The sequence below is a fragment of the Phyllostomus discolor genome, chromosome 5, assembly GCF_004126475.2.
Source record: "Phyllostomus discolor isolate MPI-MPIP mPhyDis1 chromosome 5, mPhyDis1.pri.v3, whole genome shotgun sequence".
NCBI classification, from domain to species: domain Eukaryota; kingdom Metazoa; phylum Chordata; class Mammalia; order Chiroptera; family Phyllostomidae; genus Phyllostomus; species Phyllostomus discolor.
This window is the reverse complement of record NC_040907.2, coordinates 16,999,077-17,013,831: the sequence shown is the minus strand read 5'-3', so window position 1 is coordinate 17,013,831 and position 14,755 is coordinate 16,999,077. Positions and strand designations below refer to the sequence as shown.

At 48.3% G+C, this 14,755-nt stretch overlaps 1 protein-coding gene and 1 pseudogene across 3 annotated transcripts in view; one reads left to right on the top strand and one right to left on the bottom strand.

Annotated features, from left to right (window-relative positions):
- ZDHHC18 (zinc finger DHHC-type palmitoyltransferase 18) overlaps positions 1 to 14,755 on the bottom strand; it is a 28,010-nt gene that overhangs the window by 7,735 nt on the left and 5,520 nt on the right. For all 3 annotated transcript variants that reach the window (XM_036025571.1, XM_036025569.1, XM_028511589.2), the window contains exon 3: positions 1,384 to 1,533. In XM_036025571.1, coding sequence (XP_035881464.1) covers positions 1,384 to 1,533 — 150 coding nt within the window. The remainder of the gene's footprint in view (positions 1 to 1,383; positions 1,534 to 14,755) is intronic.
- Positions 3,199 to 3,725, top strand: LOC114496285 (annotated as a pseudogene).

The window sequence follows — 14,755 nt, the reverse complement described above, 5'->3', positions numbered from 1 at the left end:
ACGGGTTCCCGCTGCCCACACATTCTTCCCCGTTTCTTTCCTGGTGAAGGGTAATTCCTCCTTCATGTCTTGGCTACAGAGCCACTTCTGTAAAAAAGTATCCTCTGACCCCAGACAAGGCAAGGGTCCCCTGTTGTCCGGGCAGTTATCTTTTGAAGCACTTTGCCCACGGTGTTTACATACTTATTTACAATTCGTGGACAGGCCAGTTCCCCCTGCTCGATTTAAGCTCCGTGAGGGTGCCTGTGTTGGCCTCACATTGAGCTGAATCCAGGGTTCAGCAGTGCCTGCTACAAGGAAGATTCACAAAAAGTACTTGATGCTCAGCCTACGACCCCAGCCTAGATGACAACCAATGTCCCCTGTACCTTGAGATAGAACGAGAGGCCCAGGGAAGGGCTGGGCCTCTATGCAAATAGTGGAAAACTGGCATTGGAGGCCTGATCTCGCACCGGTACCACGCCCCAGGGGTAGGATCACACCCAGGCTGGTGAGAAAAGTCCCCTGTGGGAATATGGGTCACAAGCCCGTTGCAGGCCTCATACCAAGGCCAGCAGCACCCTTTGCAGGGGGTGGGCAGGGCAGATTCTCATGGATGAATGACGCCCACTGAGTCACCCACTTCACTGCCTGCCATCACGGGGTGTTCCCCACTGTTCTGTTGCTCAGGGAATGCTGAGCCAGTGTGATGAGCTCACTTCCCTGGAGACTATGCACAGTCACTGTGGCTTACCTCACCTGGGTCCTCTTGCATAGTATTTCCCTTACGACACCCTCCCAGGGGCACACCTTGGTCCCTATCAGAGCTTCCCAGCCCCTGGAGAGCAGGGAGAGGGGACAAAACAGCCTCTGGTTACCCAGAAACCACTGCAGTTGTGGGTTGGCTGCTTAGCTTCCAATCCCAGCTATATCCTCTCCACCTTCTATTCCCAGGTTCTTGTCTCTCCCAAACCCTGGGAATCAGATTAAAGGCTTTTAGTATAGCTGGTCCTGGGCACTGGATGACAAATCATTCCCTTTCTGGACCAAACAAATCTAGAAAGTTATTGTTCCAGTCTCTGGTTCCTGGGACCTTGGACCTACTGAGGAAGAGGCTGAGGCCTGGGAGAAGAGTTCAGGGCCTCCCGGTGTCTGCCCCACACGTGTCTGCCCCACACTTCAGAACCGGGGGAAGGAATCCACTAATCGTGGGCTGAAGCCAAGACACCACTGGTCACACTCAGGTTCCTCTTCAATCTGAGCACACCTGAGTGAACCAGACTTCCTGCCTAGCCCCAGATATTCGCAACAGGCTGCCCACCCCCTACACAAGTGACTCCCCTGTCTCCAGGTCTCCCTCTCTCTCAGGGCTCCCCACATCCTTCCCTGATGCCCCTCACTTACCCACACAGTTGTCGCAGACACTGCAGTGTGAAGTCCGGGGTGGCCGAAACATCTTGCAGGTGAAGCAATACTTCAACTTCACCATCTGCCCATTGATCATCACCTCCCGGGTCCGCGGGGGCGGCCGGTATGTGGAGCTGCCTGTGTTATCTGGGGGTGGGAGGAGAGAAAGGTGGGGGATGTCCAAGCCTGGGGTCAGGAGCCCCAGCTGGGGGGAAGCCACTGCTGCCTGGCTGGGACAAGAGAAGCATCATAACTTCTCTTAATATTCTCTTAGTAACTTCTCATAACTACTCATAACATTTGGTTCCAGGGACCAAATATTAGGGTAAAATGCTAGCCTAAGGTGGGGACAAACATTAAGAACTGCTGCCACTTACTGAGACTGTAATGCGTTTTATACACCTGCTCGCACACAGCTGGCCTCACACAGCTCTGACAAGGGCTATCAGAGAAGGAGGCCAGTAAAGCTTAGTGAGGTTTATTTGTATCTGCTCAAGTCTAGAGGCAGGTTTCAATTTCCAGGCAGTTCTGGACATGGGATAGAGGGACAAAGTAAACAATGCTATGAGCAAACAATCAGATCCGGAATTGAGGATATTGATAAGACCACTATCCCAATCTCCAACAAAAGTCAGTTACTTTAAAAAAGACAGGGGGCTCGTGTCTCAATCTGCGCATTACATAAGGCCATCAGGAGGAACCTTGACACCCAATGGATCAGCAAACCAGTCCACAAGCAGAGGGAGATGCAAGGGCTACCACCTGCAGACAGCAAGAGCCATGGCCTTGGAAGGGCCACGTTCCTGCCACACTATTGGTGGTTCTCACCATGCTGCTTGGAGAAGGCACAATACTCTCTAGCTCCACCATTATAGCTAATATAAGTAATGGTTGTAAACTTCTTATCTAATAAACAATTTAGGACAGTCAAAAAAAAAAAGGCCAGATGATTCTAAGTTAGAAGAGATTTAGGAGACGTAAACAAGCAATGTATGATCCTAGACTGGAGACTGTTTTGAAAAAGAAGATAAAACAGAGCAACAAAGGACATTTGGAGGGTAACTGGGAAAAACAACTACAGATTAGAAATTTGGGAACTACTAATCTTCCTAGATGTGATCATGGAATTGTGGTTATGTTGGAAGTTATCCTTGGATTTTGAAGATACATGTTAAAATATTTATGGGTAAAGTGTCTATAATATCTATAATTTATATGAAATGGTTTAATAAGAATATATATGTGTATATATGACACAAATAAGATACACTAGTGACAACTATTAAATCTAGATGGTGAATGTTTAGGAATTCATTGTACTAGTTCTTCCCACTTTTCTAGATGTTTGAAATTTTTCATAAAAATTTTAAGAGAAAAAAATACAAAGCTACATCATATTCATGGAAGACTCAATATTAGAAAAAAATTAATTAATCTGTAGATTCAACATAGTCCCAGTCAAAAATCTCAGGGTTATTTTGGGGGCGTGGGAACTGATAAACTAGTCTCAAATTCATACGGAAATGCAAAGCGCTGAGAGCAGCCTGGGCGTTCATGAAGAGCAAAGCAAAAGGACTTACACAACTTGATATCAGGACTCAGGATCTTTGCTGAGGGCCACACTGAGCTGAGAGTGGCTTCAGAAGTGCCTTTATTTTTTTATTATTTTTTCCATACTTAAAAAATTTTTTTTAAATTTTACTTTTAGAGAGAGGGGAAGGGAGGAAGAAAGAGAGGGAGAGAAACATCAACCAGCTGCCTCTCACAGACCCTCAATTGGGGACCTGGCCTATCAGGCATGTGCCCTGACCCTTCCGTTCACAGGCCGGTGCTCAATCCACTGAGCTACACCAGCCAGGGTAGGAGTGTCTTTAGGACTGAGCAACATGGCAGAAGACATTAAGACCAAAATCAAGAACTACCAGACTGCCGCCTTTGATAGTCACTCCCCAACCAGAACCAGACCAGGAACTACTGGCAGAACTACCTGGACTCCCACCACTGTGCGAAGGCAATGACCGCTACAAGGGGTAATGTCTCTACGTGGGAATGGTACTACAGCAGGTACCAGTCCCGTTGCCCCATATCCTGGGTGTCAGCCTGGGACGACTGCTGGGCAGAAGGCACGTTCCTTGGGAAGATCTGAACTGGCTGCCCACCTGTCCTCTGTCCTCCATCCTTCTCCCAGAGCGGTGAAGGGGGACCTGGGTACATCCCACCCTAAGATCCTGAATCATGGCTTACCTAATAATAAATACTTGTTGAAAATGTGTTAAAAAACAACAACTTAGGGTTAAACAGAAAAAACATAAAGAAAAAAAAAAGACTTAGGATAAAGCTGTAGTATTTGAGACAGACTGGTTTGGGTGGAAGGGTAGAAACGCTGACCAATGGACAGAAAAGACAATCCAGAAGCAGACACAACATGTCTATGATCATACGGTTAGTAACCAAGGCAACACTGCGCCGATGTGAAGGAAAGTGGTCTTCCCCCATAAACAGAGCTGGGTCCACTGGACATACAAACAGGGAAAATACATCCGCACTCCTGTCTCCCTCCAAACACACATTCAGTTCCAGATGGACTGTAGCTTTAAATGCAAAAGTTTGGGATTTAAGTCCTGACTGGTATAGCTCAGTTGGTGGGGTGTCATTCCATAAAGCGAAAGGTCACTGGTTCAATTCCCAGTCAGAGCATATGCCTAGGTTGCGGGTTCTGCCTGGTGGGGGCGAGGCAAACCAATTGATGTTTCTCTCTCACATAGATGTTTTTCTCCCTCTCTACCTCTTTCCCTTCCCCTCAATCCAAGAATAAATTTTAAAAATCTTTTAAAGAAATAGGAGAATGATTTCATGACTGTGAAGTAGACAAAGATTTCTTAAACAAGACACAAAGGGGATAATCATAAAAGAGCAATTTGCTGAACTGCACTCATAAATCACAACAAGAACTTCTGTTTATCTAAAGATAGCATTTAAAGAATAAATAGGTGACCTTTGACCTTCAGATTAGGAGGTAATATTTACAACATCTGACAAAGGACAAAGGATTTGAATCCAGAATATATAAAGAAGTCCTACAAAGTCAGTAAGAAAAAGTCAGACAACTGTAAATGTGGACACAAGATTCAAACAGGCATTTCATAAAAGCTGCCCAAATGACTAACAGACACATGAAAGGGTGCTCACACTCATTAGTCACCAGGGAAATGCAAATTAAAACCACAATATGCTACCACTACACGTGCACCAGAATGGCTAAAACGAAAAAAATTTAGAAATCAAGTGTCGGCAAAAATGTAAAGCAACTATAAATGTCATATTGTTTGTCACTAACTATGAAAGTGCAATATCTGCACCCCAGCAGCCCCACTCCTGGGTGTCTTCCCAACAGAAGTGTGCACGATTTGATGTGAACCGAAAGACAAACACAAAATGTTCACAACAATTCTCCTGACAGCCCAAAGCTGGACCTACCCAAATGCTCACCAATTGTGGAATGGACTTTAAAATGTGGTATATTCAGCCCTGGTTGGTGTGGCTCAGTTGGTTGGGCAATGCCCTGAAAAGCAAAAGGTCACCGGTTGGATTCCCAGGTTTGGCCCAGGGTTGGAGTATGTACAAGAGGCAACCAATGAATGTTTCTCTCTCACATTGATGTTTCTATCTCTCTGTCTCCTTCCCTTCCCCTCCCTCTAAAAATAAATAAATAAAATCTTCTTTTAAAATGTGGTATACTCCCTGGTTGGCGTAGCTCAGTGGATTGAGCATGGGCTGCGAACCAAAGTGTCGCAGGTTTGATTCCCAGTCAGGGCACATGCTTAGGTTGTAGGCCACGGCCCCCAGCAACTGCACATTGCTGTTTCTCTCTCTCTCTCTTTCTCCCTCCCTTCCCTCTCTAAAAATAAATTAAAAAAAAATCCTAACTTTCATTAAAAAAAATGTGGTATTCTCATATTCAGCCCTGGCTAAGTGGCTCAGTTGGTTGGAGCATCACCCCATACACCAAAAAGTTGTGGGTTCAATCCCTGGTCGGGGCATGTACAGGAGGCAACTGATCCATGTTTCTCTCTCTCTCACTCTCTCTCTAAAAAAACAGCAAACATATCCTTGGGTCCTCACCCAAGTGTCGTATTCATTCAGACAATGAAATTCTAATACAGCAGTGAGAATGATATATTCAACAACACACAGCAATATGAGTGAATCTCATCAACATTGTATAAAATGAAAAAAACACACGTGTAAGAACACAAAAACAGGTAAAAGTAATCTACGGTATTACCCGTGGAGGGGTAACAGTGATCAGAAAGGGGAACAAAGGTGGGGCTCCTGGGACACCACTCATGTACTCTCTTGATCTGAACGGTGATTACATTCTATATGAATATATAGAATACATATGATTAGTACACTTGGGTAGGCCCATTACACTTCAGTAAAAATCTAAAAAAAGCAAGGTCCAAGGTCTCATTTGAAGTTGTGTAGTTGGTATGCTGGCAAAACAGGAATCTGAACCCAGGTCTGCCATATACAAAGCCCACAGTTCCACCCCCGAGCCTCCTGGTGCCCCGCCACAGAGCACCAAGTCTCCAGAGCAGTGGTCCCTTCTGGGACAGATTTCTGAGTCACGTAGGGCTCCTGTGATTCCCAGCACTCAACCATCACTTCCACTGGACCTACTCCCCAGATACTTTCAATTTGACCACTTGCCTCTCATTACTAATCACTGAGTACAAACCACATGCCAGGCACTCTTCTAGACGCTCGGCAGGCACCGGTGAAGCAGATTCAAATGTCATATCTCCAGCTGCCAGATAGACTTTTGCTGGGCTGTTTCACCATCACCTCAACCCGTGTGTCTGGAGTAGAACTAAGCATCTGAGCATCCATCTCTCCCTTAAAACCCAGCAGCATGGTAAAGGGCAGAGGGACTGAGGCCAATGGACACCCTCTGGAAGCTGACTTTGCCACTGACTGGTTGTGTGTCAGGCTGAACTTCTCCAAGCCTTAGTTTTCTCATCTGTAAAATGGGAATAACAGATAGAACGGGGCATGAATCCTGGCTCCACCTCTTACTAGCTGGGTTTCTCCTGATTATACCATTGGCTAGATGTGTGACAGAGCGAATCATTTAACCTCTCTGTGCCTCTGTTTCCTCAGTGCGGAAATGCGGACAGTTGTACCCACCTCACCAGGTTCTTGTGAGAATTAAATGAATTAATATATGTGAAGTTGCATAAAGTAAATGCTTAAGAAGTGTGCACTGTTATTATTAGCTCATAGAATTACTGAGAGAAAGAAGGGAAAAGGCACAGAAAAGAAAACACTTCACTGAGGGCTTTATATACAGTATCTTTTTTACTTATTTATTTTTAGAGAGAGGGAGTGGGAGAGAGAAAGAGAGGGAGAGAAACATCAATGTGTGAGAGAAATATCAATTGGTTGCCTCTCATACACCCCCAGCTGAGAATCTGGCCTGCAACCCAGGCACGTGCCCTGAGTGGGAATCGCACCAGCTACCTTTTGGTCCACAGGCCGGTGCTCAATACACTGAGATGTGCCAGCCAGGGCCATACAGTATCTTTTTTAACTCTGATAACATCACAAGAGGTTAGGTTATAATTATCATCAGATTACAGTTAAGGAGACTTTAAAGTGAAGTTAAGTGACTTGTCTAAGGCCACACAGATAGTAGGCGGCGGAACCAGGATGTGAAACCAAATTTCCAAAGTGTGGGGTTGAGGTCTTTTTGTAAATTTTAAAGTGTTATAATGACTATTATTTATCCCTGCCTGGTTCCTTATTTCTACTGAAGGAGGCACAATCCAAGAGTTGACAGGAATCTCAAGCAGCAGAAGGCACAGCCCCGGCACACAGCAGATACTTGATAAATGTCCCTTTGCTCACGGCCTCTGTTCTAACCCCTTCAGTTTACAAATGAGAGAGAGAGGCCCCAGAGAGCGTAGGGAATTTGCCCAAGGACTCACAGCCAGTAAATGGAAGAGGCAGGAGAACCCAGTTTGGAGTCTCTTTGCAGACACTTCTCCCTCATCCCTGCCTGGCCACTTCCTTCTCCACTTCCAACAGCCTACCCAGGCCAGGCCTGTACCACCAATCAGCCCAAGGACTCCCTGCTCCCAGCCCCTCTGCCTTTCGACTCCCTCTTGTACACACTGGCACATTCCTCTAAATAACCCCTTTAGAGTCACTTTTCAGCTCAACACCCTTCACTCGCCTCCCCTAAAAATCAAGATAAAAGGACAAATGTTTTTTCCTGATATTAAGGCCTTTCACAGTTGAGCCCAACCTCCATTCTGGGCTTTTGTCCAATGGCTCTTCCCCATGAGTCACTGGAGCCCACGGCTTCCTGCCCCTGCTCCCACCCAGCCCCAGCCCCTCGCTTCTCTTTGCTCCCCAGGACTTGCCATAGACCTGTCCCATCTCTAGCAGGTTCTTTGACCACTTAGGCCTCAGGGGCTCTTGAGCCTTGCACACAGCACGTGAACATACTCGCTGCTCCACACTGAAGCATGACAGGACTGCTATGTGTGTACACTGTCTCTCCAACTACACGGTACCCCCCTTGAGAGCAAGGACAGTCAGTCCTAGGCCTATGAACTATAGGCAACAGGCAAAGAGGAAAGAAAATGTGCTTTGGACTCAGGCAGGCCTGGAGTTCAAATTCCAACCCTTCCATTTATGAGCTAGTGTCCTCAGGGCAGTTACTTAGCCTTTGTGATTGTGAGCCTGTTGCTGTGTCTGTAAAAGCAGACAAATGTAACAACTACCTAGAAAGGTTGTGAGGATCAGAAATAGCACACAGAAAGGACTTGGCACCCAGTGAGTACTTACTAAAAGCTATTTTCACGAGGGCCAGCAAGGCGCAGGCTCTGGAGTCTGGAACGCTGGGTTCAAATACTGGTTTTGTTACCCATTCGTTACTTAAGGAAGTCCCTTTACCTCTCTGGGACTCAGTTTTCTCACCCATAAAATGGAGGTAAGACAGTCTCAATCTCATAGGCTGGTATTGAGGGCTGGCTGAGATGCTGCAAGGACGGCTGAGCACGGCGCTGGATTCAGGGGAGCCGCGGCCCTGGCAGAGCACGCTGTGGCTGTGCTCAGATGTGTGGGTATGAATCTTGGCCCAACCACTTCCTAGCTGTGTGATGTGAGCCAGGTTGCTTAACTTCCCTGTATCCTCAGATGAAAATGGAACATAATCAACTCTGCCTTGTTTTTAGTGTCATTAGGAGGGTTAAGTGAGAATTCACGAAGTGTATTTAGTCAAGTGTATATAGTACCTGGCAAGAACTTAAGAAATAGTAACCATTATGATTAGTATGGCTTTTTGTATGTCACACTACATTCCAAACAACTGATTTACAAAGAAACTTCAGAACACAGCCCATTTGTGCGTGAAGGACAGCCACACACCCTCCTGAGGACTGAAAGCACCGCAGTACTCGAGGGCCCTCCCCAGGGCGGAGGAGAGCCTAAGCCTCTCCTCCACAGCACGTTCTGGCCTCAGGGCCAGGACCTCTCCTCTAGAACTCAGAGAAAGGAGAGCTCTGCACACGCAGCTTCCCCAGGCTGCCAAGAGCCAGGGGCAAAGGAGAGAAGGTGTCAAGCTGGAGCAACGGTGCCACCCAGACGCTGAATGAGTCACCAACTGCAGGACCCTAAACAACCTGAGTTAAAGGAGGCTGAACTCCATGCAGGGGGAGACAAGCAGAGGTCCACTGCTTTTTCTCAGGCCAAACAGTCCTGGCCATTCACCCCCTTGGACTTGGCCTCAGAATTCTCAACCCACTCCTCCCAGCAGCCACTATCAGTGGTAGACTGTCAGTGCCCTGGCAAGTCCATTTGCCATTCCTTACCACAAGGCTCAAGCCTCTTATGTTTCAGTAGGAGAAAACAGTTTTCAAAGTGTACTGACATTCCCTGTCTCACTTGATGCACCGAAGTGCTCTGGGCTGGGCAAGGAAATACGTGCCCACATTTTACAGATAGGGAAACTGACTTCACTCCAACAGCATAAAATGGGGCTGAAATGAGAACCCATGTCTTTGAAGGCATTCATTTGTTCATTCTTTCAAACATTAGCATCTACTATGCCAAGCTATTGTACAAGAGCCTGGGGGTAGCAGGTGAGGCGAGAAGGGGCGAGCATATATAGATGAGTCAGGTACGTTTGTTTTGGTTACCAGTTCAGAAAATACATGTGGAAGACATGAAGAGAGTGGTATAAGAGATGCTCTCCCTGCCTAAGGGAGTCTAAGATCCATGCCAGGGCTCTAAGGGAGTCTAAGGAAGTCTAAGATCCATGCCAGGGCTCTTTCTGCTTTAGGCCTTTCCCCAGAAAGTAAAAAGGCCCCCTCCTGCTAGTGAGGCTGTCCTGCTGCCTTCCAGGGAGGCGCTGTGCCCCTGGGGAGGTGGTAATGGGGAGAAAGGGTCCTTCCCACTGAATGGCCATGAGAAGCAAGTAAGTCTCCAGACACCTTCCTCCTGACCGAGGGACCTGCTATGGGTCTCCACACCCTGGCCACAACCCACAGAGAAGAGCAGGCGGCAGGCATTCTGCAATCAGAACCCCAATGGCTAGAGCTGTAAATGAAGCCCAGTGGCTGGCTCGGAAGCCCTCTGAGACTTCAGAAGGTCATGACCTTCTGAGAAGGCTTTAGTGAGGGAAGGAGGGATCTCATTCGCTCTGCTGAGCCCTGTTGCTTTCTCTTGTCCCCACCTGTGGAGGAAGCAACTGCAGGGCTGCGGTCTGTCTGGCTTCCGGGCCAGCTCAAGGTCAGTCAGTCCCAGTTCTCAGGCTGTGAGTGCTGGGTCACTGTAATCCCAATCTGACCATTCCTGTTCATTCCAGAGGTTTATGGAGTCCCTGCCGAGTATGGGCTCAGTGGTAACCAGGAAATAGGGGAAGAGCTCAACCTGAGGGCAGAGTGAGCCGAAAGTGGATAATTACAGTCAGTGGAAGAGGCACTGTGAATCAGGCCTGGTGATTCTGGGGCTAGCCTGATCTCATTTTGAAACTTGCGCTGGTCTCTTGTTAGTTTGTGACTTTGAGGAAGTTGCTCAACCTCTCTGATCCTCAGTATCCTCACTGGGTAATATTATCAACATTGTAAGATGATGATGCAAATTAGAGATGACATAGTGAAAAAATCCAACCCCACAGCTAGTAAATTAATGGTATTAACTGGCGTCTAGATTCAACACTGTGAAAATATAGACAATATGGTAGGGCAGGAGGCAGCATTCAAGAAAGCAAGTGGTGCGTTGGCTGGCGTGGGTCAGTGCATTGAGCACCAGCCTGAGAACCGAGAAGTCACTGGTTAGATTCCCAGTCAAGGCATGTGCCTGGGTTGTGGGCCAGGTCCCTGGTTGGGGGTGTATGAGAGGCGGCTGATCGATGTGTCTCTCACACATCAATGTTTCTGTCCCTCTCTTCCTCCTCTTCCCCTCTCTCTAAAAGTAAATAAATAAAATCAAAGAAAGAGAGAAAGAGAAAGGAAGGAAGGAAGGAAGGAAGGAAGAAAGAAAAAAATTAAGCTAGATCAGAAAGCAGGACTCCTTGGGCCCTCCAGGGGAGGACGTGGCAGTGAGCACAGGCACAGAGGCATTAACTGCACTGTGTGGCTGGGGGCACTGGAGAGTGGCAAGAGATGGGGGAAGGGTGGGCTGGAGCTTGCCTTGGTCCTGCAGGCAAGCACACCTCTGCAGACAAGCACGTTTTCAGGAAGATGAAAGATACTATAGTTTGTTTCCTGGCCATGACACAAAGCACCCTTGAATTGCATGATGAGAAAGTTAATTCCTGCCCCCACTTTTTGTGAGTACAAATCCTTTTTATTTACTTTTCAATAAATTTAAATCCTCAAGGGGTACAGCATTACATGGGTTCTGTGTCCAAATGACCTCAGCAGGAAGGTTGCTTCGCAATTTAACATGAACCAGCCAGTGTTTCCATGCACATGAGTTACCTTTCCCCAGGTGACCCTGGCTTCGTTCAGTTTGCCACCAGGAGTCACTGTGTTGTTCCTGGCTTTGTGCACAGAAGCACATCTCTTGCCTAGACAGAACTCAGTTTCATCTCGAGCACAAACACCTTCAACTTTAAGAAGAGCTATGCTTATAGCCAGCAAAAATGGCCTTGCACTATAGCTTTCCAGACATATCTGTTGTCATGGAAGTCCCGTTCCCTGCAGCCTCCACAGGTTTGTCCAAGCTGGTAGAAAGACGAAGGTCACTTTTCAGTTCTCTTTCAAGCCTTTCATTCCATCAAGGGAAAGCCTCAGCTTTTCATATTTAACACCTGTGATCCTCACAGGCCTCCAAGCGGCTGCTTTCAGCAGGCAACTGCAACCACCACCAATTCCCTGACATTGTTAGGTTTTGTTTTTATGCTTATCTTCTATGCAGAACAAGTGCCTTTCTGCTTACAGGGGTGGCAAAAAATTTTCCTTGTAAACTACATTTAAAAGCAAGCCATTTAAAGGAAAATGCTAAAGAACTGCAGTTACATGGTGAGGTGCAGAAAGAGCAGAAGTCACAAAGGTTATACTCCACGGACCGATCTTTAGGAAATACTGCTGAGGGTGTTACGAAGTCACCCAAGCTCTGAGCCTTGGAGGGTCATGGTCAAATTTGAGTCTTGGAGAGACAACCGTGACTGAAGGAAGAGCCAGGTGTCCAGGCCTGGTCAGCAGAGCCAGTCAGGGTGAAGTCGATCCCGGGGCTGTGGAAGGACTGGAGGGGAGATATCCTGGAGACAGGATGGGGTTTGGGACCTGCTGTGTGCTGGTAGAGGAAGAGGAGGCATTCATGTCTGTCCTGTCAGTCGTGACTGTCCAGATGAGTGCCTGTCAATCAGATTTAGATGTTTCTCTCATCTCCTATCATACCAGGAGCTTTATGTGCCAATGTTCCAACCCCTGACTCTCTCCCAACTGTCCAGTGTGCCTGGGCTCTGTGTGGCCCTGCAGGGTGACCCAGCTGCACGGCATGCCAGCTGACAACTCAGGATCTCAGACCAGGGTGACCAAGGGCCCGGTTTGCCCTTGCACTGTAGCTGAGGGATTTCCCAAAACAGGAGACTTTTAGTGGTAAAACAGGGACAGTCCTGGGAAATCTGGGAGGTCCTGGTCATCCAACCTCAGACAGTACTTATGGGGTGGAGCTCTGGGCCAGATCCTGGGGGCTGGAGCTGCCGGCCTCTGGGGCCAAAGTGAGAAGGGCACAGCCTGCATAGACCCGTGCCCAGGCAGTCAGTTCATGTTCAGATGGACAGCATCATGACCTCAGAGCCAGTCCCCAACCTTCACAAAAAGGCTCAGTGACCTTAGTCCTTTCCAAGAAAATGTTTCCCTCTGATTGGAAGCCTCCTGTTCAAGTTGGAGACTTCAAAGCCCACAAAGATGCCTCTTTCTAGGCTTGGCAACTGTTCTCAAAGGAAAGTCTCCAACCCTGACATGGGGACCCCACAAGACTGCCTCTACCCCACCCTCCAACAAGAATGTCCCAGATTCTCTGAAGTGCTCCTCGTATCCTAGCAGACATGGCCTAATCAGGGTCCCATGCCTGACCCCCTTCTTCCCATTCCATCCTCCCCTCCTCCCGTTCCAGCCTAAAGGACTCCCCTCACACATCTTTCTGCACTTGAACTCCACCTAAACTTGATGGTTTGGCTCAGTGCACTTTCCATGAAGCCTCCCCATATCCTCCTGGTGGAAGATACTCCTGGCTTCCCTGATCCTCTTCCAAAGCCTGACCTCACCCGCAGCAGCCAGTCAGGCTTGTCTTTGTCCCCCAATGCACACACGCTCAGGAGTCAGCATAAGGAATCAACACATAAATGATTTGACACATAAATGATCAAACCCATGATGCTTAATTGGGAGAAGTTCCAACTGTCTCTCCACCCATCACATGGGAACAGCAAGGAGGCTCATACACTGAGCCAAAGTCACTAGGCTGTCCCAGGAGCAGACAGGGTGAACGAGACACTCACTGTCTAGGAAAGGCTACTGGCCTGCCCGACAATTCCCGAGTGACCACTATGTAGCACAGGGCCAAGACCACAGGGTGCTTTCGGAATGTGTTGTGGAAGGTGTGGCCCAACTGGGGTCACAAAGGCTTCCCAAAGTATGGGACACTTGAGCTGAGACACAAGGATGTGGCAATCTCGGAAATGAAAGCAAGGGGTTTGGGAGTCAAGGCACATACTCTGTCTCTGCCCCTCCACCCTCTGGCCTGTGAGCACCCGCCTCAGTTCCTCAGTTTCTGCATCGGCACAGCCAGCTGCTGTGAGGATTTGAGGGGATAAGGGAAGGAAAGCCCTCAGCACACAGCCAAGCCCTCCCCAAACATGGAGGATTACTGCTGTCAGTATTACCCAGACAGCTCACAGGAGGCAGGGCATTCTAGGTGGCCAGACCCCTGAGCCCAGGCTGCACTGAACCATAATCCTGCCTCCTGATTGGCCCCAACCAGGAGGGAGGAGAAATGGGGCTAGAGCTGAGCCTCCCCACTGCCAGGCAGACTGGCCCAGGTCAGACCTTGGGGTTTGACAGAGCAGAAACCAGGCCAAGTGACCCAGGGATGCAAGGGGGAAGGAAGCTAGAAGAAGAGAACAACCGAGGGCATGGCTAAGGACGGGACTGGGCAGAGTATGAGACGAAGGACAGACAGAGCAAGAGAACATCCTCTCCTGTCCCACAACCCTCCAGGGCTGCTGCGGAGAGTTAGTGTGATGACTTCCCATGACGGGTGCAGCAGGGTTCTGACATTTATAGGCCACAGGTCTCTTCAGGGTCAGCTGGGTATTTAAAAGCTTCTCTGAAAGCCACCCCTTTAGGGGAAGGAGCCAACCACAAACCGGAAACCAGTGAGGTGTGCAAATACCTACGTCACTTCTCAGCAGGAAGGAGCTGGGGAGAAGCAAGATGAGACGAAGGCCCTGGATCCCTGCTGCCCAGCCACCCAGCAGGACTCACACTGTGAGGAATCAAAGGCCATCTGGGGTGCTTGGGAACACAGGTCGTTTTTGGTCACACTGGCCTGCCTGCCGTTCCTCAAACACGCCAATCTGTTTGCAACTCCAGACTTTTGCTTTTCCTATTTACAGACCACTTATTACCGGCCCCATTGCACCATTCAGGGCTCACCTCAGGTGCCACCTCCTCCTAGTGGCCTCTCCTGAGCACCTAATCTAAATGACCCCACTCCCAATATCTACTGTGCTCTCCCCCCAGACCCCCACACAGCTAAACCCCTCACCTCTACAGGTCTTTGCTTTTTTGCTCAGGTGCCACCTCATTCCCGAAGCTTTCCTGAACACCCTATTTAAAACCATACACTC